This window comes from Cucurbita pepo, chromosome 3 (genome assembly GCF_057944985.1).
Source record: "Cucurbita pepo subsp. pepo isolate OVF chromosome 3, ASM5794498v1, whole genome shotgun sequence".
Lineage (NCBI taxonomy): Eukaryota > Viridiplantae > Streptophyta > Magnoliopsida > Cucurbitales > Cucurbitaceae > Cucurbita > Cucurbita pepo.
In genome coordinates this window covers 13,752,228-13,776,867 of record NC_141800.1, presented here as the reverse complement: position 1 = coordinate 13,776,867, position 24,640 = coordinate 13,752,228, and the positions used below count along the sequence as shown (strand labels likewise).

The 24,640-nt window shown below is 37.0% G+C and overlaps 4 protein-coding genes across 6 annotated transcripts; 1 reads left to right on the top strand and 3 right to left on the bottom strand.

The window, feature by feature from the left end:
- Window positions 1-1,244: 1,244 nt before the first annotated feature.
- On the top strand, window positions 1,245-8,035 carry LOC111789757 (aminopeptidase M1). Its single transcript, XM_023670437.2, has 19 exons — window positions 1,245-1,618; window positions 1,702-1,847; window positions 2,148-2,250; window positions 3,300-3,486; window positions 3,574-3,667; window positions 3,903-4,056; window positions 4,234-4,338; window positions 4,429-4,545; window positions 4,737-4,850; window positions 5,067-5,249; window positions 5,333-5,624; window positions 5,726-5,847; window positions 5,940-6,037; window positions 6,141-6,318; window positions 6,395-6,509; window positions 6,606-6,673; window positions 6,765-6,842; window positions 7,355-7,429; window positions 7,554-8,035. Exons 1-19 carry the CDS (start codon window positions 1,373-1,375, stop codon window positions 7,728-7,730), a joined length of 2,652 nt encoding a protein of 883 aa, XP_023526205.2. The 5' UTR covers window positions 1,245-1,372; the 3' UTR covers window positions 7,731-8,035.
- Window positions 8,036-8,684: 649 nt separating this feature from the next.
- Window positions 8,685-10,290, bottom strand: LOC111791412 (uncharacterized). 2 transcript variants are annotated; one of them, XM_087122747.1, is made up of 2 exons: window positions 10,161-10,290; window positions 8,689-10,057 (listed from the first exon to the last, which is right to left on the bottom strand). In XM_087122747.1, exon 2 carries the CDS (start codon window positions 9,880-9,882, stop codon window positions 8,893-8,895), a length of 990 nt encoding a protein of 329 aa, XP_086978873.1. In that variant the 5' UTR covers window positions 9,883-10,057; window positions 10,161-10,290; the 3' UTR covers window positions 8,689-8,892. The 2 variants fall into 2 exon arrangements, with proteins under 2 accessions (XP_023528506.2, XP_086978873.1); XM_023672738.2 differs by having other exon boundaries at window positions 8,685-10,233.
- Window positions 10,291-12,312: 2,022 nt separating this feature from the next.
- LOC111790944 (protein phosphatase 2C 50) lies at window positions 12,313-15,263 on the bottom strand. Its single transcript, XM_023672076.2, has 4 exons — window positions 13,645-15,263; window positions 13,151-13,501; window positions 12,959-13,064; window positions 12,313-12,879 (listed from the first exon to the last, which is right to left on the bottom strand). Exons 1-4 carry the CDS (start codon window positions 14,401-14,403, stop codon window positions 12,539-12,541), a joined length of 1,557 nt encoding a protein of 518 aa, XP_023527844.2. The 5' UTR covers window positions 14,404-15,263; the 3' UTR covers window positions 12,313-12,538.
- Window positions 15,264-16,276: 1,013 nt separating this feature from the next.
- LOC111790842 (dihydrolipoyllysine-residue acetyltransferase component 3 of pyruvate dehydrogenase complex, mitochondrial) lies at window positions 16,277-24,302 on the bottom strand. Of its 2 annotated transcripts, none has more exons than XM_023671934.2 (19): window positions 24,068-24,302; window positions 23,122-23,209; window positions 22,755-22,831; window positions 22,502-22,575; window positions 22,306-22,349; window positions 19,903-19,958; window positions 19,753-19,827; window positions 19,556-19,648; window positions 19,112-19,360; window positions 18,950-19,022; window positions 18,669-18,766; window positions 18,203-18,288; window positions 18,048-18,123; window positions 17,601-17,668; window positions 17,452-17,518; window positions 17,272-17,367; window positions 17,089-17,191; window positions 16,897-16,992; window positions 16,277-16,790 (listed from the first exon to the last, which is right to left on the bottom strand). In XM_023671934.2, the coding sequence occupies exons 1-19, from the start codon at window positions 24,104-24,106 to the stop codon at window positions 16,720-16,722; spliced, it is 1,629 nt and encodes a 542-aa protein (XP_023527702.2). In that variant the 5' UTR covers window positions 24,107-24,302; the 3' UTR covers window positions 16,277-16,719. The 2 variants fall into 2 exon arrangements, with proteins under 2 accessions (XP_023527702.2, XP_023527703.2); XM_023671935.2 differs by having other exon boundaries at window positions 22,306-22,346.
- Between the last annotated feature and the right edge of the window lie 338 nt (window positions 24,303-24,640).

Genomic DNA, 24,640 nt, shown 5'->3' with positions numbered 1-24,640 from the left:
TGAATTTACAAGTGAGGAATACTATCTCCATTGACATAAGGTTTCTGGGAAAGCTCAAAGCAAAGCTACGAGACTTTTTGCTCAAAGTAGACAATATCATATCATTATGGAGATCGGTGATTCCTAACCAAAATGTGAATCTAGAGACATTTAACGAAGTGGCTACAATTATTTTTAGAAGTAGTTGAGGAATTACATGAGTTTAATTGATTTTTTTAACATTAGGGTGTAAATTATTATTAAATGGGTGGGCGGCATGTCTTTGATTTTTTTTTTAACATTTATAATTTTTTTTATTTAGTAAAATTTGAGATTTTTTTATGATGTCTATTTTACTTCTTGAACTTAGAAAAAAAAAAAAGAAAAAAAAAAAAGAAGTCTATTATATAGTTTAGGTTGATTGTTGTAAATACAATGTTGCTATGTTAATATATTGGAATTTAGGAAGAAAAATCAATTTTAACTTGCATCAATTTTAACCTAAACTTTCAATTCCATCAAATTACATGTCTTACTATTTCAAACTTTTAAGTATTAAATTATAGAGTAAAATAACAATAAAGTTAAACTTGAAAAAAAATTATTGGATCCAAAATTTTATTTTATAAAAAATATAGTTAAATAGGATGATAGAGATCGAATTTTTTGTTTATGAAAAGAAAAGAAAAGAATGGAGACTTATTGGACGTTCATAAAAGAATTTCTACAAAAAATAAAAAATAAAAAATAAAATAAAAATCTTTGATATTTTTTATTTCAATAATTTAGTGAATTTTGTGATCCCATCTTGTTAGGAAGAACTTTCTTTCCCCTCACATCAAATGGGTCCCGTGATTTCCGATATATATATGTGTCTGTTTATTTAATACTAGGAAAATATGAAATGGACGCCCATTTATCTTTATTCTTTTATATATATATATATATATATAATATATAAATTTATTGTAATATTTTATTATTTTGTGGAAAGTGACCTCAATAATATATATTAATGATATAATTTGTTTATTTGAATTTTTCTTTTGGTAAGCACTTTGTAAACCCTGGGATAAGCCATCATCCCCATAAAAATAAATTTTAAAATTTAAGAATTTTTATGTTCAATATTTTAAAGCATCGCCATCATATACTAAATTAATCTACCAGTGTTTATAAACTTAATTTTTAAAAAAATAAAAAATAAAAAATTCAAAAGAAAATAGTTAATCCAACGAAAAGTAGTGAGGGAAAAGAAAGGAGAGGCAACTGTCAGCAACGGAAAATGGAGGCAAATTTCATTTTCTTTCTCCACTGCCTCACAACTTTTCTTCTCTCACTCACGGAGATACAGACACTGTGTTCTCAGTTCTGAATTTCTCGTTTGAGGATTATGGAGCAGAAGCAGAAGATATTAGCTCAATTCAAAGGCCAATCCAGGCTCCCCAACTTCGCAATTCCAAACCGCTACGATCTTCATCTCAACACCGATCTCTCTGCCTGTTCTTTCTCAGGAATCGTACGGATTACTCTCGCCATTCTCAATGATACCAAGTTCATCGTCTTGAACGCTTTGGAGCTCGACGTTCATGGAGTTTCCTACTCCAACTCCAACTCCAACTCCAAATCCAACGCTCAGGTTATTAAACACTTCGATTTTCTACGCCTTTGTTCTAACTACGCTTCATCTTCTACTTAATTTTAGCAATCATCGATTTGCAGAGTTATAGGCCTTCTCATGTTATTCTGGATGAAGAAGACGAGATACTCGTTTTGGTGTTTGACGATGTGCTTGGCGTTGGGGAAGGAATTTTGGAGATCGAGTTTTCTGCTCCTCTCAACGGGCATCTGAAGGGGTTTTACAAATGGTTTTTTTCCCCCCTCTGTCTTGGATCTGATTTACCTTTTTCTTAATCGTATATTATAATCCTAGAGTTGAAAGAATCATCTGCTGATGCTTGATTTGAGTATACAAGTTCTTTCAGTATATGTATCCTTCAATTATAATTTGTCCTTCGTACCAATTCTATTCTTGGTTCATCACTAGAGTACTCTACTAACTATGGAGTTTGTTAGTTTTAGTTCAAACAATTAGTACTAAAATTAGTTCAAACATGGAAAATGAAGTTAGAGACTAACAGTGCCTTTGTTCTTTTGATCTTTCCCAGCACTTATGTTGATGGAGGTGTGAAGAAGAATATGGCAGTTACTCAGTTTGAAGCAGTGGATGCACGGCGGTGTTTTCCATGTTGGGATGAACCTGCCCTGAAGGTATCTCTATAAATTGGATATGCTGAACTCTATTTGATGGTTTTCTTTTGAATTTCATTTCTTTTCTTTGTTTGAAATTTTAAGCAAGATCCTAGATTTTCATTAACCTAAAGTCACTACCGTCATCCTAATCTATGTTCTTATGCAAAATTAAATATTTAAAACTTCATCTATGTTCTTATGCAAAATTAAATATTTAAAACTTCATCTTAAAACACTGCTATAGACTTACGTGTTCGAAAGCATCTTTAAAACAACATAAAGAAAAAATAAATAAAACAATTAAAATATTAAAGTAAAAGCACTGTATATTAACCTAAGTCTAAGAAAACAAAATACTATTATCCTAGGTACGTGTTATGGTCTTTATTTGCGATGTTGTCGTCAGCCGTATAGGGGTGTCTTGCCTTTACCTGAAATAGAAGTAGCACACGATTTAAGTATTTTAAGAAAATTCAGTAAGTGATCTCACTATCGGAATCAGGGAATGCAAACACATGCAACTCATGATCTAGGGGCCTATCGTTAAAACCATCATAGGGGTGACCTTTGGTACAGACAAAATTGGATGTGTAGTATTTCCCTACATACGACCCACACGTGCGAGTGTGGATCCCCAGACGGTTCGCACCCTCCCTAGAGCCATCATAGTCAAGCTAATTGTTCGTAGCGACGTCCGGAAGTCAAAAGACTCCTGATTGTCATGCGAGGCATGATGATCATCATCATCGTAGTGTACGCGTCCGTACTCGTCATCATAAATGGGGGAAGTAACCGGATATATATGTACACACAAAATGGATGAGGCCCCTATAGTTTTCATCTTTAAATCATCTATATAGCACAACCCTATATACCGTTCACATATTACTATAAGCAACATGCATGTCTTAGCCTTCACACGTTCATCATCATTAACATTAACTAAGGTTGTGTCTTAGAAAAATCATCGTCATGATGCATCGTGGCATTGAATTTCATTTCTTTTCTTTGAATTTTTAAGCAAGGGTATCCTGTCTTTTAATTTTGATATGTCTTACCACGAGCAGGCGAGCTTCAAAATTTCATTAGATATACCAAAAGAGTTGATGGCACTATCCAACATGCCTGTTTTGGATGAAAAGCTCAATGGGGACATTAAGACCGTTTCTTTTGAGGAATCTCCAAATATGTCAACCTATTTGGTGGCTTTTGTGGTTGGTTTGTTTGATTATATTGAAGACACCACGGCAGAAGGTCTATTATGCTTGAGGTTCTATTTTTCCTTGTAACAATCTGAGGTTAGTTCCATTATGTTGTATAAATGTTCATCTATTCGTCCAGGGATAAAGGTTCGTGTATATTGTCCTTTGGGAAAGAGTGAGCAAGGGAGAGTTTCCCTAAATATTGCTGTCAAGGTCCTCGATTATTTTACCAAGTAAGGATTCTACCACCAGACATTGTTTCCTTTCCCTGTCTAGTATATGTTACCATAGTGTTTGATGAATTGACTCAAACAAACTAGTATGAAAGTATATATTCTGCATCATTGGATATCAATATAATTTTTTGTTCTCTACCCCTCCCGGCTCCTTGGTCTGGAACCAACACCCCCCGTTCTACATGACATCTTAGTTTTGAGTGATCTCAGGTTGTAATTATAAAATTATTAGGTACTTCTCAATGAGCTATCCTCTTCCTAAACTGGATATGGTTGCTGTTCCTGAATTTGGTGGTGGGGCTATGGAGAATAATGGTTTGATCGTATATCGTGAAAATTTATTGCTCTATGATGAGTTACATTCAAGTGCTGAAAACAAGCAGATAGTAAGTTTACGGATATCGATATACCCTTTAAGTCTTTTAGCATTCTTCATTGTTTTCATATGAATCTTTCTGAAGTAAGAAAATATTATATTCATCTCACCTATGTAAATCACAAAAAAGGCTTGAACAGTAAGATAAATTGAGTAACATTAAAGCAAATCATCTTGTTCTTATCAGCTCGCTATATGTGTGGCACATGAAGTTGCACACCATTGGTTCGGAAATTTGGTCACTTTGGCCTGGTGGAGTGATTTATGGCTAAACGAGGGCTTTGCTACATGGGTAATTTGAGCTTTCTTCCTACTTACAAACTTATGTTATATAGGAAATATTTATGCATCATCATCCTCATGTATGATATTCAACTTTTAGATAAGCTACATGGCAATTGACACATTGTTTCCTGAGTGGAAAATGTGGACACAATTTCTCCAACAGACTGCTAGAGGCCTAGTTATTGATGCATTGGAAGAATCTCATCCAATTGAAGTGAGTAATAGCTTTGTTGTCCTCATCCATCACATTTAATAGGCTTATTCCCAGTGATTTTTTAGAATGAAATTTGAAACACTTTGACCTAGTGGTAGCTAGCCGGTATTTTCATTGATGAGCTTTTGAGATCTAACTTAGTTCATGGGGAAGTAAAATCGAAAGCAATTTCAAATGAATTGATAATACAGATGGAGATACACCCTGCTCGTTCAATTGATGACAAATTTGATGCTATAAGCTATAAGAAAGGATCTACAATAATTCAGATGTTACAGATATACCTTGGCGATGACAACTTTCAAGTGAGTGATGAGTTCACATCCAATTTATCTTTCGTGAAATGACCAGCTATTTAAATTATTATGAGTATTCTTGAAGGCTTACAATTCTTCATTCTATATATCCGTGGATGTCCGCAATTCAAGATCTTATGTAATCTTAAAGATTTCAGGACCAACTTTTCCTTAATTCATGACTTATACAAGTTTATTCCTTTGATGCGTGATGCTGTGAAACAGAAAGCTTTGAGTGAGTACATAAAGAGATACGCTTGGAAAAATGCGAAAACAGATGATTTATGGGCTGTCATTTCCGAGGAATCTGGTACACAAATAAACTTAATGATGGACACCTGGACGAAACAGATGGGGTATCCTGTTATCTATGTGAAGTCCAGAGATACTACACTGGAATTTGAGCAGGTATTAAAACTGATGAAATTGTTTAGAAGGAAAAGTAGCTTGGATTCTTTAGTGGAAGTTTGACACTGTTCTTCTTTTTGCAGTCACATTTCTTGTTGTCTGGGCAGCATTCTGGTAGCCAATGGATCATTCCAATCACTTTTTCACTTGGTTCATACAACAAACACAAAAACTTCCTTCTGGAAACGAAGTTTCATGTGGTCGATATATCAAAAGATTTTGCTGGAACAATACCAAACACAGGGGATGGAAATTTTTGGATCAAAGTGAACACAAGCCAGAGTGGTTTTTATAGGGTAAAATATGATGATAAGCTTGAATCTGAATTGAGGAAGGCAATAGAAAACAGCTTACTGTCGGATACAGACAAGTTTGGTCAGTGTAAAGAACCCTGCTGCATTTATAAGTCCTACAGTTTTTATTTCTTAAATACTCACTAACTCACAAAGCTATTAAACAATTGAGTTATGTTGCAGGTATCTTAGATGATGCATATGCACTTTGTCAAGCTGGTCATCAATCATTATCATCCGTGCTTTCGTTAATTGATGTGTACAGGAAAGAGGTTGACTACATTGTGACTTCAAGGCTCATTTATGTGAGGAAAAAGGATATGTTTCTTACCTCTAAAATTGCATCTTGCAGGCAACTATGTTCGCTCGCATTGACTTCTCAAGTTTTCTATTTCAGGTCTGTAATGGGATCGTGAACATTGCAACTGAAGCCATTCCTGATTTAGTTTTTGAATTGAAACAGTTTTTCATCAATGTCCTCCACTTCTCTGCCACGTAAGAAATCTCTTGTCAGGGTGCCCAATATTACATTCAAGTTCATCATCAAAACTCTACAAACATATTATTGCATTGCTGACCATGATAATATTTGCTGCAGAAAATTAGGATGGGAGGCAATACCTGGTGAGGGCCATTCAAGTGCTATACTGAGAGGAAAAATTTACGGGGCACTAGTCTCATTTGATGATGGTAAAACTCACGATGAAGCAATGCATCGTTTTCAAGCTTATGTGAGAGATAGAAAGACCACTCTTTTTTCAGCTGACACAAAGAAGGTAACAACCATTGTGTCAAGATTGTCTTCTTCATTTGGAGATCTTTAGCAATTACAAATTTGAGATGTTGTATTAGGCTGTTTATTTGGCTGTCATGAGGAAAGCCACCGTTTCTAGTAGGAATGGATTTGAATCCATGTTACAACTCTACAGAGAAGCTGAAACAGCTGAAGACAAAGAAGAAATTTTGCGTAAGTTTCTTACAATCCTTTAAAAGCTATTGATGGTAAAATTGTTGATAGGAAATATCCTGTGTCATTAGTACTAAAATTCGTGATCCTATACAGGGATTTTAGCTGCTTGTCCAGACCCAGATTTACTTGTGGAAGCACTGGATTTTTTTATTTCAGAGGAGGTATTGCCATCCTTAATTTGTAAGAACCTTTGATAGATACAAAATTCATATTCATAGCTTTTAGAAGTTTCATTTCTCTTGTCATCATTAGGTTCGAGAGCAAGATGTTATCTATGGGCTTTCAGGAATAAGCTTTGAGGGTCGTCACAGGGCATGGGAATGGTTTAAGGTATGCAATTTCTGTTCAGGATTATTGGGAGTGAGTCCCACATTGGTTAATTTAGAGGAAGATCATGAATTTATAAGTGGGGAATACTATCTCCAGTGGTATGAGGCCTTTTGGAGAAACCTAAAGAAAAGCCATGAGAGCTTATGCTTAAAGTGGACAATATCATACTATTGTGCAGAGTCGTGATTTCTAACATGGTATCAGAGCCATGCCCTAAACTTAGCCATGTCAATAGAATCCTCAAATATCGAACAAAGAATTGTGAGCCGGTAGTAAAAAAATGACTAGAGTGTTGAACAAAGGGTGTACTTTGTTCGAGGGCTCCATAGATATATATATATATTTTGTTGATGTCACATGGCACTTGTACCAATTTTTGGTCCCAATGAATTCTCCTCCTCGGCTCAAGCACTTTCATGCTGCGTTATTGCTATTTTCTTCGAATTTCAACAACAAATAACAGATTCTCTTTCTTGAACTTCATATTGATGGATACTTGCTAAAACTTGCAGGAGAACTGGGAGCCCATCTTTAACAAATATGGTCATATTTTGTTAACCAACTTCGTCCGTGACATTATCACTCCGGTAAGCTATTAAACTATTCAGAATAGCGCTTTGTCCAAGTTGAACTTCAAACAATGGTTTCTGCTGTGTAAATTATGATCTCTTGAGACTTTTTGGGCTCACACTTGTATTCTCCTCTTGTCAGTTTTGCAGCAATGAGGAAGCAGACGAAATAGAAGCGTTTTTTGCAACCCACCCACACGAAATGGTTGCTATGGATCTGAAGCAAAGCCTTGAGCAAGTTCGCATCAAAGCGAGGTGGGTTGAATTCATTAGGCAAGATCATTCTCTACCTGACCTCATTAGTAAACTTGCTGCCTAAACTCATCTTGAACTATCTACCCAGTAATCAAATCATACTCATATGAAAAATTCAAACAAAGGACTGAAATAATAGTGAATACTTTCCAAATATACAGTATAGAATTATACACTGAACTTCAAGCTGTGGGAGTATGGAAATGTTGACATGTAAATAGAAATAAAGTAACCGTCAACTTTATAAATCCTGATGTATCCCTGTAGTGATAGTGATAGTTTGATGGACATGCATATAGGTTAAAGTTTCAAATGTATCCTTTTATCTCTTATATTTTCATGATATATATACGAACATATTTTACGATCTATTTTCATGCAATCATGCATCTATAGTTGAGGATTATTAAGAGGAATAGTCCCACATTGGCTAATTAAAAGAAAGATCATGAATTTATAGGTAAGGAACACTATTTCCATTGAAATGAGGCGTTTTGGAAAAACAAAAAACAAAGGCATGAGAGCTTATGCTCAAAGTAGATAATATCATACCATTGTGGAGAGTTGCGATTTCTAACAGTATCAGAATCATGACCTTAACTTAGTCATGTCAATAGAATCCTCAATTGTCGAACAAAGGGTGTTCTTCGAGGACTCCAGAGAAAGATTAAGGGGAGGTTGTTTGAGAGCTCTAGAGAAAGATTGTTGAGAATTAAGGGAAGACTCTATGGTGTACTTCCTTAGAGGGAATGATTGTTGAGAATCATTGAGAGGAGTAATCCCACCTTGGCTAAGGAAGAGAAGGATTTATAAGTTAGGAACACTGAGAATTAAGGGAAGGCTGTATGGTGTACTTCCTTGGAGGGAAGAATTGTTGAGAATCATTGAGAGGAGTAATCCCACGTTGGCTAACGAAGAGAAGGATTTATAAGTAAGGAACATTATCTCCATTAGTACGAAGTGGATTTATAAGGAAGGAACACACTATCTCCATTAGTACAAAGTTTTTTGGGAAAACCAAAAGTAAAGTCATGATAGCTTACGCTCAAAGTGGACAATATAATACTATGGTGAGTCGTGATTCCTAACATCTATCCTCAAGGTTTTCCCTCCCATAATGTTGATTTGGAATTGAAAAATGATGGAAATAATTAGGAAAGAAATTATATATTTAGTCATTAATAAACCTAAGAAATAAAAGAAAAATTGAACTTGGGCCGAGCCACTTACTGTTCTGGGCCCTTACGGCCCAAAATGGATGTCCTCGTCTTCCTCTGCCTCTCCTTCATCGAGTTCATCCTCTCCAATTTCAAACCCGCTCTGAATGTCTCGATGAAGCTATCAGCTTTACTGTTCACATCCGGACTTCCACAAAATCTCGCTCCTTTTCTCTCTGCATCTTCGTTTCTTTTCGATTCCCCCTTCATTAGAATCTGCAATTCCGCCGTCGTCGACGGCGGAGCTAATGCACCTGACGGCGGTTGCTCGACGGTGCTATTCTGGGTTCTCACAGCAATGAGTTTTTGCGGCGAGGATTCTGGTGGAGATGGGAAACCTCTTTTTGTTTCGCCTACTATACTCGAAATTTGATATTGATGAACCGTCACCGGCGGCCCTGGCGCTGGCGGCGGAGATAAATTCCGATTGAAACGATGTTGTGGAGTAACGAATTCTTTGAAATTCTCAACACCCTTTTGCCATTTCTTCATCTTGTTCTTGTTCTTGTTCCTCTTCCTCTTTGTTTCTTTACTCTCTACCTCTCTCTGTTTCTCATTTTTGCTTATTTCAACTTCCATTGCCTGAAAATCCTCTCCGAGCAATTCAGGTTCAAAACCTCCATCCCCTTCATTTATTCTCTCTACCTCCGCTACAACCACCGCACCCGGCGGCGAAGAAAGCTGGGGAGGTGTCACTAATGGAGGAACAGAAATCTGATACAGAGGCGAAAACGAAGGGGAAGTTTCTTCATCATTAACAGAAAATGTAGCTCTAGAATCTCTCTTGGAATCAAACCCTTCTTCAAATTCCTTCAAATTTCGACAATGCTGAAGAGAGTCTGAACTGATACATTGATAATTGGTTATATAACCCCCGCCGGAAAGCCGCCAGTATTCAACTCCAGCGATCTCCGGTGGATAATGGAGAAGAATCTGATCCGTCCGATCTGCGTAGCCATTCCGTTGATTTGGGATCGATGGGTTTGACTTGTAGCTCATCTCTGAATCATTTGAAGTAACAGAAGCTCTGTAAATTTCTTCAGGAACTGTGTTTTCGCCATTGTTTTTGCTGAGAAGCCCACAGGCAATGGCGAAGAGGACCAAAGCCAAACAGAGGAAGTCCACGCTTTTCCATGTTGATTGAGGCTTTAATGAACGAAAACTGAAACTGAAACTGTAAAATGGAGAAATTGAGACAACGAAGATGAAACACAGAGAAATGACGAGAAAGAGAATTGGAAAGGCATCGAAATTAAGGAATTGAAATGGTGTAGTACGGCGGAGGTCGCGGCGGCCGGAAGTTGGTTCCGGCCGAAGTGGCGGCGGTGTGTCCATTTTGGCTTTTGTTTTTTTCCTAATGGGGGAAGAAGTGTTCTTGTGTTGCCACTGTGTGGAGAGAAGGGAGCCATATAAATCATATCCATATTTTATTTATTTATTTATTTATTAGTCACTGTAAATATTCCAATCTCTACCATAATAAATATATTTCAAAGCATTAATAATTTTAAAAATTCAAAAATAAGTTTAAAAGAACTATACTTAAATTGTATTTTTGGGTTAACCATATATTTATTTAAATTAAAATTATTTAAAAAATTTAGAGGATGTAATTTAAATGTGCAAAATATATTTGAAATTAAATAATTGCAATAGTAAAAATTAAATAACTGTTATTTAAAATAATAATTGAAAAAGAATCGGGGTTTAATTTTTATGTTGTTGTGTGAAATAGTGAAGAACTGGAGACAGCACAGCCCATGTTTGGTGGGATATGATTCCAAGCTCACGTGAGAAATGGATTCCCACTGCAAATAATCCTTAATTACTACTAATTTTATTATTAAATTTAGTTTTTTTTTTTTTTTTTTTTTTTTTGTAATTATTTAAATTTATGCCACTGCAAATAATCCTTAGTTACTGCTAATTTTTATTATTACATTTAGTTTTTTTATTTATTTATAATTACTTAAATTTTATTCCAATTTCTTTATGATAATCTTTATCTTTAATATCATATTTATGTTGATAGTGAAATAGTCAAATTCTAAAAATAAAAATAAAAAACATGTTTTTAAAAACTAATTATTCTTTTCAATTTTCAAACTTTGGCCCCAATTTTGAGGGTAATAGATGAAAATTTAAGAGCTATGGACAAAAATATCAAAATAAAAAAATATTAAAAACTCAACTAAGTAGGTAATTTCAGGCCTCCTTCACCCGAGTTTCATATTTGAATGTAAGAGCCAAGCCCACTCGAAAATATTGTCCACTTTGACTAGTTATGTATCATCGTCAGTCTTACGATTTTAAAGCACGTCTACTAAGGAAAAGTTTACACACCTTATAACAAGGAATGTTTCGTTCCCCTCTCTTCAATCGATGTACAATCTTACAATTTATCCCTATCCCCTTGGGGCTAGTGTCCTTTTACCCCTTTGGGGCTAGTGTCCTCACTAGCACACCACTGGCTTACAATTTATCTCTGTCCCCTTGGGGCTAGTGTCCTTTTAGGGGCCAGTGTCCTCACTGGCACACCATTGGCTTTTACCCCTTTGGGGCTAGTGTCCTCACTAGCACACCACTGGCTTACAATTTATCTCTGTCCCCTTGGGGCTGGCTTACAATTTATCTCTGTCCCCTTGGGGCTAGTGTCCTTTTAGGGGCCAGTGTCCTCACTGGCACACCATTGGCTTTTACCCCTTTGGGGCTAGAGGACCTCACTGGCACACCATTGGCTTTTACCCCTTTGGGGCTAGTGTCCTCACTAGCACACCACTGGCTTACAATTTATCTCTGTCCCCTTGGGGCTAGTGTTCTTTTAGGGGCAAGTGTCCTCACTGGCACACCATTGGCTTACAATTTATCTATGTCCCCTTGGGGCTAGTGTCCTTTTACCCCTTTGGAGCCAGTGTCCTCACTGGCACACCACTGGCTTACAATTTAGTGTCCTTTTACCCTTTGGGGCCAGTGTCCTCATTGGCACACCACTCGGTATCTGACTCTAATACTAACAAATGACATGTTTACTAGAGAGACGTTTGTATACCTTTATAAAGAATGTCTCAATTCCCTCTCCACCCGATGTGGGATCTCACATTGAATTTTTTTTTATATATAAGAATTTTTAATTTTTATCTATAATATATTAAGTATATCCATTTTCAAACCGATATTAAAATGAAAATTTAAAAGATGGATTGGTGAGATCGTTCATAATACGTGCATGCTATCATCGTAAACTCGTAAGTAGTAAATGTATCAATATCATATCATGTTAGTCAAATACGTACTACCTCCGCACGTTAAAGCAAATCTAAATTCACAGTTAGCTGGCCAACTCGAGAATAACTCAACTGATTAAAATCATTAATCAAGTCAGTCCGAATCAGTGTAATGAAGAGAGTATATAATATAAGAAGAACCATATTTCCATGAGGAAAGAAACCAAAGAAGCATAGATTAGAACTACTTCATTACAGATGGATGCTGTTTCTTTCTTTCTTTCTTTTCTGCTGAATTTCCATGAGGAAATGTTCTATGATACATACACAGTTTTCTATATTTTCGAACTCATTAGAACGAGTCGTAAACTGCAAAAACGTACCGTACCGTACCGTGTTGCTCGAGGAGCTATGAACTCGAAAGGGTACGTTTAAGATTTGGTCTTGAACTTCCTTTGAGCTTTCAAGTCCACTACAATCACAGAGATATTGTCTTTGCTTCCCTTTTGGAGAGCAAGCATGGAGAGGTAATCTGCAGCAGCTTGTGCAGCTGGGTCAACTCCCGTGCCCCGATTGCCGAGACACGAAGCCGACGCCCCGTGTTTCTTGTGCCAAAGCAGAATCCGCCTCCGAGCTACTTCACACACTTCCTCATTTGTCATCACATCCCACAGTCCGTCGCTCGCTAAAATAAGACACTCGTCTTCTTTCGCTCGAGCAAAGCACATAACTTCCGGATCAGGAATAATCCATGGCTTCAAATATCTATCACCTGTTAGTCAGGAGAATCAGATAATCTAATCTTTCTGTGCACAAGCAAGAGCATAAGCATTGGATCAGAAATAACGTACCAATCGATCTAGACATTGCAAGAACTCCGAACACACGATGTCCGTTCCACTGAATGACCTTGCCTCCAGACGATTCAATCCGAGCATACTCGTCTTCCCGATTTGGCTGTTGAAAAATCACATTTAGAATTCGTTAGTTCATTCAAAAGATATAGAGGTTGCTCTATCATTCTATACGAGATCGAAGCGTACTTTATGATCGACCGATAAAGCCATGGGTTCTTTACCACGGCATAGGACTGCTCTTGAATCACCACAGTTCGCAACAATGATGTGTGATGAACAAACCAACGCAACAACAGCAGTCGAGCCAACAGTTTCCGGGGCAACAGGCTCAAAGCTTGTATCGAAAACATCTCCACCGACCGTTCTACCAACTTTTCCTTCTATTTCATCATCAACTCTAAGAAAGCAATTGTTAAAGGTTCTCTCCCAACCTTGCTGCCAATTCTCTCCATTGCTTCCATTATTTTGATCTTGTTTAAAATCTCTTATCTCTTCAGCTAACGCCACGTGTATCCGCTCCCGACAATAATCAGCAACCTACACAAAAACCTTCCTTTAATTCATAATACGATATCGAATTCGAGAAACACGTCAAAAGTTATATACAGACTATGATACAGACTTGGTTCAAGCAGAGAATTCAAACAAGAACAGCACATTTGCCAAATAGAACAAGGTACCTGAGGGCCCCCATGTCCATCATAAACACCAAAAAAATGGCTGTTGATATGCGTTAAACTTTGACCAATTCCATTCACCAAATCATTTCCTACAAGCATTTTGATAGGAATCTTTGCAAAACAAGGAACAGAAGAAATTGCATCTTCCATTTCTGGTCTTCTACCACAAATCGATACCGACCCCCAAAGCGGAATACAATCACGTTCGAAGACGCTACGAACGCCTTTATGAACACTATCCCCCCCTTTTGATTCGAAAACTACAGCAGGGGCGGTGTGCAGCTCTGACGAGGCAGATACTTCTAAATCCGGGCTTACGGTCGCGACAATAAGTTCATTGGTCGGGATATTCCCTGATTCGACCAAGATGATAGCCTTAGCAACAATATGACCATTACTAACATCTCCAATTTTGACACCACCATTAATACCAAACAATCCATCATCTATCATTTCATCAGGGTAATCCAGAGTAGATAACAATGCATCTTCCTTATCTACACTCAAATTCGTGCCGTTCTTCGGTAACAACCCCCAAAACGTGTTTATACCTTGACCATTGTCCGTTGGGCGCGACACGGTTAAGCCATCAACTATACCATTAAAATCATGGAAGCTACCATTACCAATCGAACCTACCGTGTCGGTCACCAACTTTAGGCGTGCGTATTCGACATGACCAGGACTTTCTGAACTATCAGACTTTGAATTGCCCAAACTAAGTGTCAAAGAAACAGCAGGAGACATCTCTTCCATCATTCTTACAAATCCTACAGATAATTAGCTATCTTCCTAAATCTCTACAACCTCATCATTTGGCAATCAACTACAGAAAAACTAAGCTGCTTTAACACAAATCCACAAATCCACAAAGCTTTTCAATGACAAAGTTCACAATCAAATCACAGATTCTCAACAGAGTAAGCTCAAAAACAAGCAGAAGAAATCAGATTCCAAATCCTAAGATCTATTCAAGAACAGTGGATCTAACCTTGCAATGATTTCGAGAAGGAATTCCATCAAATTCTTCCCTCTCTGATAAGAACTCCCAACTATCAATAATCTTTTCTCCACTATCAGCTCTTATATACACAGAAACATGAGAAAACAAGGATCTCTAACCTTTATCCAATAAAGGAGAACAAAACCCTCGAAGGAGACAGGTGGAGGGATCTAAAATAAAGCGAAATCACAAGAAATCCCCAAAAGGGTTCGCCTCTTTTTCCACATAAAACTTGGGAATTTCATGGATCCAACGCAACCCATCAAAATCCGATCCAAAACAACGAAAACCCACATAGAAATAAACTAAAATCAGAGGTTTAAAGACCCCATTGGCTCAAAAAGGGCAAGAAATTAGGGAAATTAACATAAGAGAGAAGAAGAAGAACAAGAACAAAATGAACACATCTCACCAGATGAACGTTTATGAAAAAAAAAAATGAACTCGGAGCAGAATCCAGACGGCTATGTTTTCATTGAATTAAATTTTATCCCCAAAAGAAAATATATTTTAAATTGGAAAAAAACAAAGGGTCTAAAAATTTGAATGGACACGTATAGAGTTTAGAAGTAATTATGTTGCATCGCTGAAAGCTGTCTGCTACGGAAGAATGCTCGATTCATATCACCGAAGATTATTGAGTCATGGATTTTTCATGAGAAAAGACACGTGTCCAGATGCTTTTCTTTTTTTAAGGGAATAAATAAATAAATAAAATAGAAAAGTCCACTGGGACCAATAATGTGGACGCCATCTGGGCCTGTGAAAAATGAGGACCCTTTGGGTATCTGCCACGTGGTGGGCTTTGCTTTGTCATTCACCAATTTTCCCCAAACGCCTCTCTTTCTTCTCTACTCTCACGTAACAACAAACCTAATGTTTTTGGAAATAATCGGCTCTCCTAAACAATTCTTTTTTAAACTAAACTTAGCCTAAATTTAGTTGAAAATTTTTCATATAAATTTTATATGATATTTGTTTGGATTATTTAGGGAACTTGTAATTTATATTTGATTTTCATCGTTGGGTTGGTATCCAATGACAATAAGAACGCGAACAATATTTGCTAGCAGTAGACTTGATGTTACAAATGATATCAAAGTCAAACACCAGCTGGGATGCCAAAGAGAGCGATGAGCTTCCAAGAGGAATGAATTGTAAGATCATCGGTTGAAGAGGAAAACAAAATATTCATTATAAGGACGCGAAAGTCTCTCTCTAATAGACACATTTTAAGCAAAATATTCATTATAAGGACGAGTAAAATATTCATTATAAGGACGCGAGAGCCTCGCTAGTAGACACATTTTAAAACTTTGAAGCTGATAGCAATAACATAACGGATCAAAACACGGATCAAAACGAACATCTGCAGCTAGGGTGAAGTCTTGAGCTCATTCATGATATGTTTGCAGGTTTCGATGTAAATCCGATTGTGAGTACAAAAAGGAATGTGAGAGAATGAATGGCGTTTTTAGCATTATCTTCTAAAGAAATGGGCACACATTTTAATGGAGCTCCAATGCTAATATGCATTGCATCACCACGCAATCTGTGCTTTTGGGAAGTGAATCTCTGCCATCCCAACTCGCATTTTCATACCTGAAAATCACAAAGCTCATAGCTATATTTAAATCACAAAGCTCATAGCTTTCTATTCTCAGAAATGATCTATTTTGAATGAATTTTAAGTGCTCCTTTTCATCCAGGAAGCAATTCACTGTATATTATCAATCAGCAGATGATGAAACGGACAAAATTTCCTCTTCGTCTATTTCCTTTATTGACCTGAAAACCAGACCAATCGACAAGGAAAATAAATTACAAGCTGCGTTCGTTTGGAAATCCAATTCCTCAACAATCACCACCTTATTCCCTTAGTCTATATATGCAAACTCCAATCTCCTTTGGTTGTGTTGCCAAAAGGAGATCCCAAGGATACTACAACTGAAGCCGAAAATAGAATATATCCAAAAGAAGAGCCGAGATCGCAATCTTCCCTCCGCATGATTGCTTATGTGACAACAGACAATAATTTGTTTGATGAAAATGGATAAGTCAATCAATCAAACCTATAGCAACATTGATTCGGGATTCTCGATGTAGCCCTTGAATGCTTTGAGCCAATCCGCGCCGATTGCCCCTGATCAAACAGAGAAGAACGGAATGTTACACAGCTAACACTTCTCTTTCAAGTCATACACAATCTTAAAAGACTTCAGGTTCAGAATTCTGTAATGATTTTCTACCATCAATAACGCGATGATCACAGCTCAGTGTAACCGACATGAAGGAAGCAAACTTGAATTCTTCCGCGCCTGATCCTGGTATGACCCTCTTCTCCGCTGCGCAAGATTAGATGTGAATGGCGATTAACAATAATAATAATTAAAAAGAAAAAAGCATTGGTTGACATCAAGAATGATGAATGATCTGCGTACCAGATCCAACAGCAAGAATGCCCGACTGCGGCGGGTTGATAATGGCACAAAATTGCTTGATTCCAAATGGACCTCCCAAGTTAGACACGGTAAAAGTGCCTCCCTGCAAAAGGATTAAACTGCTAATTAAAATCCTTAAACCACGCGTAAATCTTGTTCCTGGGTATTCAAACAACATTTCACCTCATAATCTTCTGGCTTTAAACTGTTCTCTCTCGCTCTCTGCGCTAATTTCTTGACCTCTTCAGAAATACTAGATAAACCTTTTTTGTCTGCGTCCTGTAAATAAAACAATTTCACATCTTCTATACAACGGTAATAAAAGCCAACTATTCAACCGCTTTTACAAAGACAACTACTGACCCTGATGACGGGAACGAAAAGTCCATTATCAGTCTGCACTGCGACATTAATGTTCACATTGTGATACCTGGATGAGTGGACGAAGAGAGAAATTTACATCACAATGTGTCAATGAAATAAGCAAATTAGAATAATTCTTATTCACTTACTGTCTAATATAATTGTCCGTCCATGAACTGTTGCATTGAGGTACTTTCCTCAGAGCCAAGGCAGCAGCCTGCAGCAATGTTCTTACAAGGATTAAAATGATTTCTTTTCTAAGAACAAGGGTAGGTTTGGATAGAACGTTTGTAGAATGTTGACAGGACGAAGTAGGTTCCTTCCACAAGGGCTTAAGAAATAAGAACTTTCCAAGCATTCAAAATCACAGGAAAACAACTAAAATACAAAACGCTAATCAAGAACTTCACATCAAACAGAGAGGAAATGAAGCGTCCTGAAAATTTAACATACTGTATTCAGCTTCTTTCAAGCGAAAAAGATATAAAGAATTCAAAAAAAAAAAAAAAAAAGGCAAAGGTCCAAGTCAAATGAGACAAATTAACAACAGAAAACAATTGAACTACACACCCAGCTATATAATTTCTTTAAAATACCTTAATGACAAGGTCATTAACAGATAGCCTCTTTCCACCAGATGCTTCTTGTAATGCATTTAACTGCTTTCTCAAACTACAAAGAGAACAAAAGCTCATTAAATTTATAGCTTTGGGTGATATTTAACTGCAAAAGGTATAGAGAAATGACTTACTCCATGAGCTTGTCAACGCATGTATCAACAGTTAAATAATAATGAGGAATGGTTTGCTTTGAGAATAGTAATCGTGATGCTGTAATCTGTTAAAATTTAGGAAATATTAGCTCTGGGAAAACACGCAACTAGTTGGAATATTTAGGACAGTTTGTCTATCAATCCAATAAATAAGATTCAAATTTGAAAATGGGGATGCCGCTAACAAAACATCTAACAATTACAAGTAACCCGTTTATAGAACATCCTAAGAGTTGAAAGGTGTGGAGACCGGCACTAAGCAAACACAAAATTGCAGAACTTTTGTGTTTCTGGAACAAGTTAGGAAAGAGATCGAGAACATTGATGAAGGCAACGCAGAGTAAGATATCGTCATATTACACTAAAAGCTGCCAGAAAATACCAAGAAATCCTATAATCATGGAGTGTGTGGACTGAGAGGGATGGGGCGAAAGGAGTGGCAGACCTTTCTTATTTGAGTATGTGGCAAATCACTGTAATCCAATGGTGCACCTGCTGCATCCTTGGCTTTTGGGGATGTGGTTGATTCCTTCCCACGCGAAGCTAGAGACATGTAGGATAAAAGATATTATTAGACCATGTTTCAACAAAAGAAGCATATCAATGGGTACAAAAACAACAGAGATATTCACAGTAACAACTCAAATGTAAACAGATAGATAGACAACTACACAAAAACAAATAAAGTTGTTAATGAAACTGGCCAGCATAAAGAAAGTGAATTACCCATGTAATCTTCTATGTCAGCCTTCACAATGCTCCCTTCAGGACCTGTTCCTTTGATACTTGATAGGGGCACCTGCACTCAGTAAATTCGAACTATAGCTAAAAAGAAATCATAAATATAAAGCTCCAAATTTCGATTAAAAAAGATATTCTCAAACTAACATTGTTTTCTTCTGCTAACTTTCTTGCCAGAGGACTAGCAAAAATACGATCTCCAGCTGGAGCAGGAGGACTCTGCTTAACAGTCTTTGACTCAGGTGAACGAACTGGTTCCTCAACTTCTCTCTTGGGTGGGCTAGGGCCAGATGATTCCTTAGCAGCTGCAGCACCAGCATCAGCATTTGATGAAGTGGGTTTATAATCTTTAAACTTTGCTACATCCTCTTCATCTTCAACAGTGATGGCAATTACCTATATAAAAAAAAGGTACTTGTGTAAACCACGTCAAATGCAAAAAATAAAATATCCACACACCTCTATCTTGAGAGAGAGCTTTCAATGACAGTCATTGCCACCACTTTTGACAATGGCGCAACATGGCAATCGATCCTTTTCCCTTGTAAAGGTAAGAGGGAAAGAAAAAATGATGTAAAGCAATATCAATACCTCACCAACTTTAATTTCCTTTTCTCCGTCTCCACGAATTATCTTGGCAAGATAACCATCCTCCATGCATTCCATTTCTACTGTTGCTTTATCCTTCAAGTATGCAGAATCAGAAATTAGAGTGCAATATTCCTACCATCAAAAGGCAGTAAAAAACTACTTTCAACTTCCAACTCCCAAAAGGTATTAGAATATACTGTTTCAACTTCACAAAGCACTTCCCCAGGAGAAATTTTCTCTCCCTCTTTTTTCAACCACCTTGCAATGTTGCCCTGCATATTATAAAAAAACAACTTAGCATTTATTTAACAATAAATTATTCTGGTAGGTTAGTGAGCATAAGCTACCTCTGTCATTGTAGGGGAAAGCGAAGGCATTCCAATCTCTTGATGTGGGGGAAGACCTGAAGCATTTGCATGATTCTAAGTAAAATGCATAGTTAAAGATACTCTTCCACAGGAAGTCAAGTTAACATAATATGAAAATATACTTTTGATTAGTCATATTAGAACAGATTTTAAAACATAGGACCCTAATTCTACAATGCAAAAACTAACATAAGATTTATAGCTAATTTCAGCACAAAATGCAGTTCTATTACTTACAAGGACATAGTCAGAATCGTTTCTAATGGCAAATGGAAATATGCAAACACTGCATACTTCCTTTTTTTTTTTTTTGGCAACAGAAACACTACATGCTTTTTAACAAGTCCAAATCTTGCTGATATGAACTTAAAGAAAGATGTAGGTGTTATTCCCTACATATACATGCAAGTAGGACTTCGAGATGGAGTTAATTTTTTTTTTTTTTAATGAATAATCAAGCTTTCAGTTTGAGTACAACAAGTGAAGTATGAGAATTTGAACCTCTAGTATGAGGAAAGAAGTACATGCTAATTACTGCGAGTTATGCTGACATTGGCTGAATAACCAAACTTTCATTGAGAATGAAAGAAAGAATACAAGTGCACACAAAAAAAGAAGCCCACAAAAAGGAAGAAAAACTACAAAAAGGATAGGCTTACAATCAAGAGATATAAATCCTAACAGATAATTAAAAAGGATCAAACCTCACTCGGAGATCTCTCAAACCCTCAAGAAATTCTATTATTCCTCTCACCTCAAAGACCCTACAAAACAGCACACCCTCCAACATGCCACAAACAATCCTACCCTATTGCAAAAGGGAGGAAAAGGACCCTTGAACATCTCTTTGTAGCCTCAACCTGGCTAAAATTAACTCGAGCTCCTCAAAAAAATCAGTTCCAAACTATGTACACAAAATCACAACCCCAAAGCACATGATCAAGATCCGCAGTCACTGTCCTGCAGAGGACACAACACAACTGCCCCATCAAGTTGGGCACCCTCCTTCAACCCTGCCAAGGTGTCAACCCTTCCATGGAGGACTTGCCAAACAAAAAAACATAACTTTCTTGGAGATTTTCACCTTTCACAATGAAGTATAGATTGGACTACTCAAGAGAGAAGGATAAACTAAACAGAGGAAAAAAGACTTACAAGAATATCCTTCAAACAGACTAGGGTTCTAAACACGAATATCTCTTCTCCTAGGACTACAACGAAACTCCCCAACCATAAAAAGAAAGTTGAAAACGTCCATCATGTCCCTATTGGACAAAGCATGCCAGAGAAGTCAATGAGGGAGAGGACATGAACTAAGATAACACAACAACTAGCAAATGGTCCTCATTGAAGATAATTGGCATGGACAAGGAAATAAAGAGCAGAAGGGTCTATCCCCCCAACCACTTATCCTCCCACAAATAGGTGTTGTTTTTATTCCCAACTAAACAACAGACAAGAAAGAAAAAAGGAAACTCCTCAGCAACACCTTTCCAAGGGTTTCTAGAAGTGCCTTTAAATCCATTAATTGGAGTTGCATTAAATGCATACAAGCCTCAATCATGACAAACTAAAGTCAAACTCAAGTTACATGAAATGAAGTCAAGTCAGATTAAAGTGGAAGTGAAAGTTGCATCGAAAAAACTCAAGTTGGCATTAAATGAACTCAAGTGCATCTCAAATATCTTTTAGTTGCAAATCAAGCATCAATTAATGAGACTACCCTTCGAGCTTCATTATACATGGAAGGTTGCAAAAGGCTTTCCAGGCTTGAATCTCGAATTTATAACCTTATATTGTAATTTTATTTTTAAACCTTTCATTTATGTTTTTTAGGTTGTTTCGAAGTTTATAGGTTGTTATGGAATTTGTGTACTTGGGAATTACAACTCTTAATTGACATCAGATTACTTCTAGGGTGGAGCGTATATCTAGGCTAGCTAATACCTTTGTGATTTAAGATTTTGAAAATGTAAAACATTGGCCTTCTAAGCCTTTTTAAAGCCTAGAGCTAAGTTCATTTACAATTCTATGTAGTTTAGGTTTCATATTTACAATCACTGAAGTGTGACTTGATCAATCTTGCTCGTAGAGTGATTCAAACATTAAACAAGGAACAATCATCCCTGCCTCGAGATATTTGATCATCAAGGTGATTTTGACTTTCATTGGGTTAGTTTTCAAATTAGTTTTGGAGTTTTCTGAGATTAAGTTCTTTGATTATTGTTTATTAAAAAGGCTTTTAGATCCAATTCTCAAGGGTTAGATAACATTTTGGAGATTTCATACATTTTCCATATGTACAAACCATCAATTAAAAAGAATGAAATGAATTATGTATGTCTGCAGAATGGAACGAAAATATAGGACCACACAATGTACCTGAATCAGAGGCAAAACCTCTCTTTGAGTTTGTCAGTGAACTGCTGTGGGGAAAATGGATACATTAGTTACTTCTGACTGTGATCAAAATTCTAGCCCTAGCATCCTAATTCACAAACGAATATGCATGCTGATATATAAATATGTGATTTTATTTGCAAGTGTGTGTGTGCATGCTCTGTGATTAGATACTAACCTAGAAAATGGATTCCCAATACTTGTCGTCATCATCATTGAAAGTCCTCTCTTACATTGGAGAAAGTGTGGTCTCTACAAAAGGAAGACCACAATTCAACACAAACAAGTGACATCAGATGTTGTCGTGAACATGAGAAACATTAACAAGTTAAAGCAGAAAATGGGAAGAAATTACGACAATAACATTTCAATCAGCCAAAAAATATTGATTAATGATTTCATGAACAGGCAAAGTGGTGGTTACAACTCACGTTGTTAAAATTGACAAGGTTCTTAATTGCCCCTTCTTGAGAAGACTGGTAACCACGACCCTTGATCTTACAGATTTCTGTCAAATAACCACCGGTAGCTTCAATAGTCAGCTGCTGGATGCACTCAAGTCGAAAGTTAAAACAGTAAAACATAATCGATTAAATAATCTGTCCCGCTAAACTGACCAAAAAAGAATTGTCGATTCTGACTAATTACAGCAATTAAACCCCAAACGGTAACCAAAGAGTTCTTAAACTTCAGATTTATAACCAATAACATTATGGAGTTCCAAATATGCCCTTGTGAGGAGTTGGTACAAACCACTAACAAAATAACAAACATGTCTCACCATGATCGACTGCTTACCATCTTCTTTAACAATGGAGGACTGCACATCCTCTGAAAACCAGCGAACTGAACTAGCTTGCCGAAGCAACTTTGGAACACTTCTTAACTGCAAGAATAATATGAATGGGTTAGATGTTTGGTTTAACACCAGGGAAAATTGCCTAACCCCTTGTCAGAAGAAACAGCTTCATGAAACTAAATGTGAATCATTGAAAAAAGAAGCATGAAGAGTCAAATACAAATACTGGTATGGGAGATGTATAAAATATTTCCTAATAGTCATATTGACAAGTATAATTTGAACATTGAAATGTAACAAATGATGCATTTAGTTTATGAGCATCCAATGGCCTGTCAGTATGCAATGACCAACCAACAGCCAACCTCTTTCATGGCTTTGTATGATGAACATGATATATTTGTTGACATAATTTGGCAAGAGAGAGACCAATTGTGAGGCTGAGATACCAAATCAGTATATCCAAGTTGAAAACCACTACTATAAATCGGCCCATGCATCAAAAATTACCCGCAAGTCAATGAGCTCATATAAGCAACTGCTCATAATATCAGACAAAGGAAATCCCTCGAGCTAAGACTGAAAACGAAACACACAACACCCCCGCTATCTTGTGTGCGGAACAAGCCCAAGGGGGATCACTAAAATGTTCAATTGCACAACGAACTGCTCAACAGAATATTAAAACCGTCCATAAACAGATATTAGCTTGATTACGGCTTGGAACTGCATAAGATATTGATCTCTTCCCATTCGCCAGAGCAGCTAGACTTTATTAACAACCATAAAACAAAATAAGTATGCTCCAATTTGTTCAACATGCATATGACTCAAATCACAAAGTTTACATCCAGAACGATTCAGAAATTAAATCAATACTCAAATTATAAACAGATGAATCCATAGGTCACATGTAAGGAAGTGATGTGGTATTCGAATTATCACCTTTTTAGAATGGATGATGATTTGCGATGAGTAAGCCATATTGTCTAGTGCAAACTACCCAGAACTGGATCGTCCAAGAACAAATGGAGATCGATCTGCAGCTGAGATGATGAACAGAACGATATAAGAAAATCAAAATTGGAAGAATACGGTGCTTATTAGGGTTCAGTGGCAGATCTCTGACTCCGATTCCATTCAGCTTAATTCACGTTGAGGCATTTGTTTTTCTGCGACCTTTTTTATTTATTTATTTATTTTTTTTATTTTCCTCAGCACGTTAAGTGGCAGCTAAACGTCTGCACGGTTCGATTCACTCCGGTTTTGGCATAAAACCAGAAACCGAATCGAACCCAAGAAAACCGATGATTCTCCGCCTCGGTTCAACCGATTTTGGATTTATATTTCACTTCATAATTTTACCCACCGACAAGGGTGGGGCCGCTGCCACCTGCCGGCCGGAGAGTAAGAGCAAGGAGGGTCTAGCGACATACGGCGTAGGGTGGCTTTGTCTCCGGTAGGTTTTTGGCGGCAGCCGGTGGAGGATAATGCCACCGTCGCCGGCGAAAGGTCGAT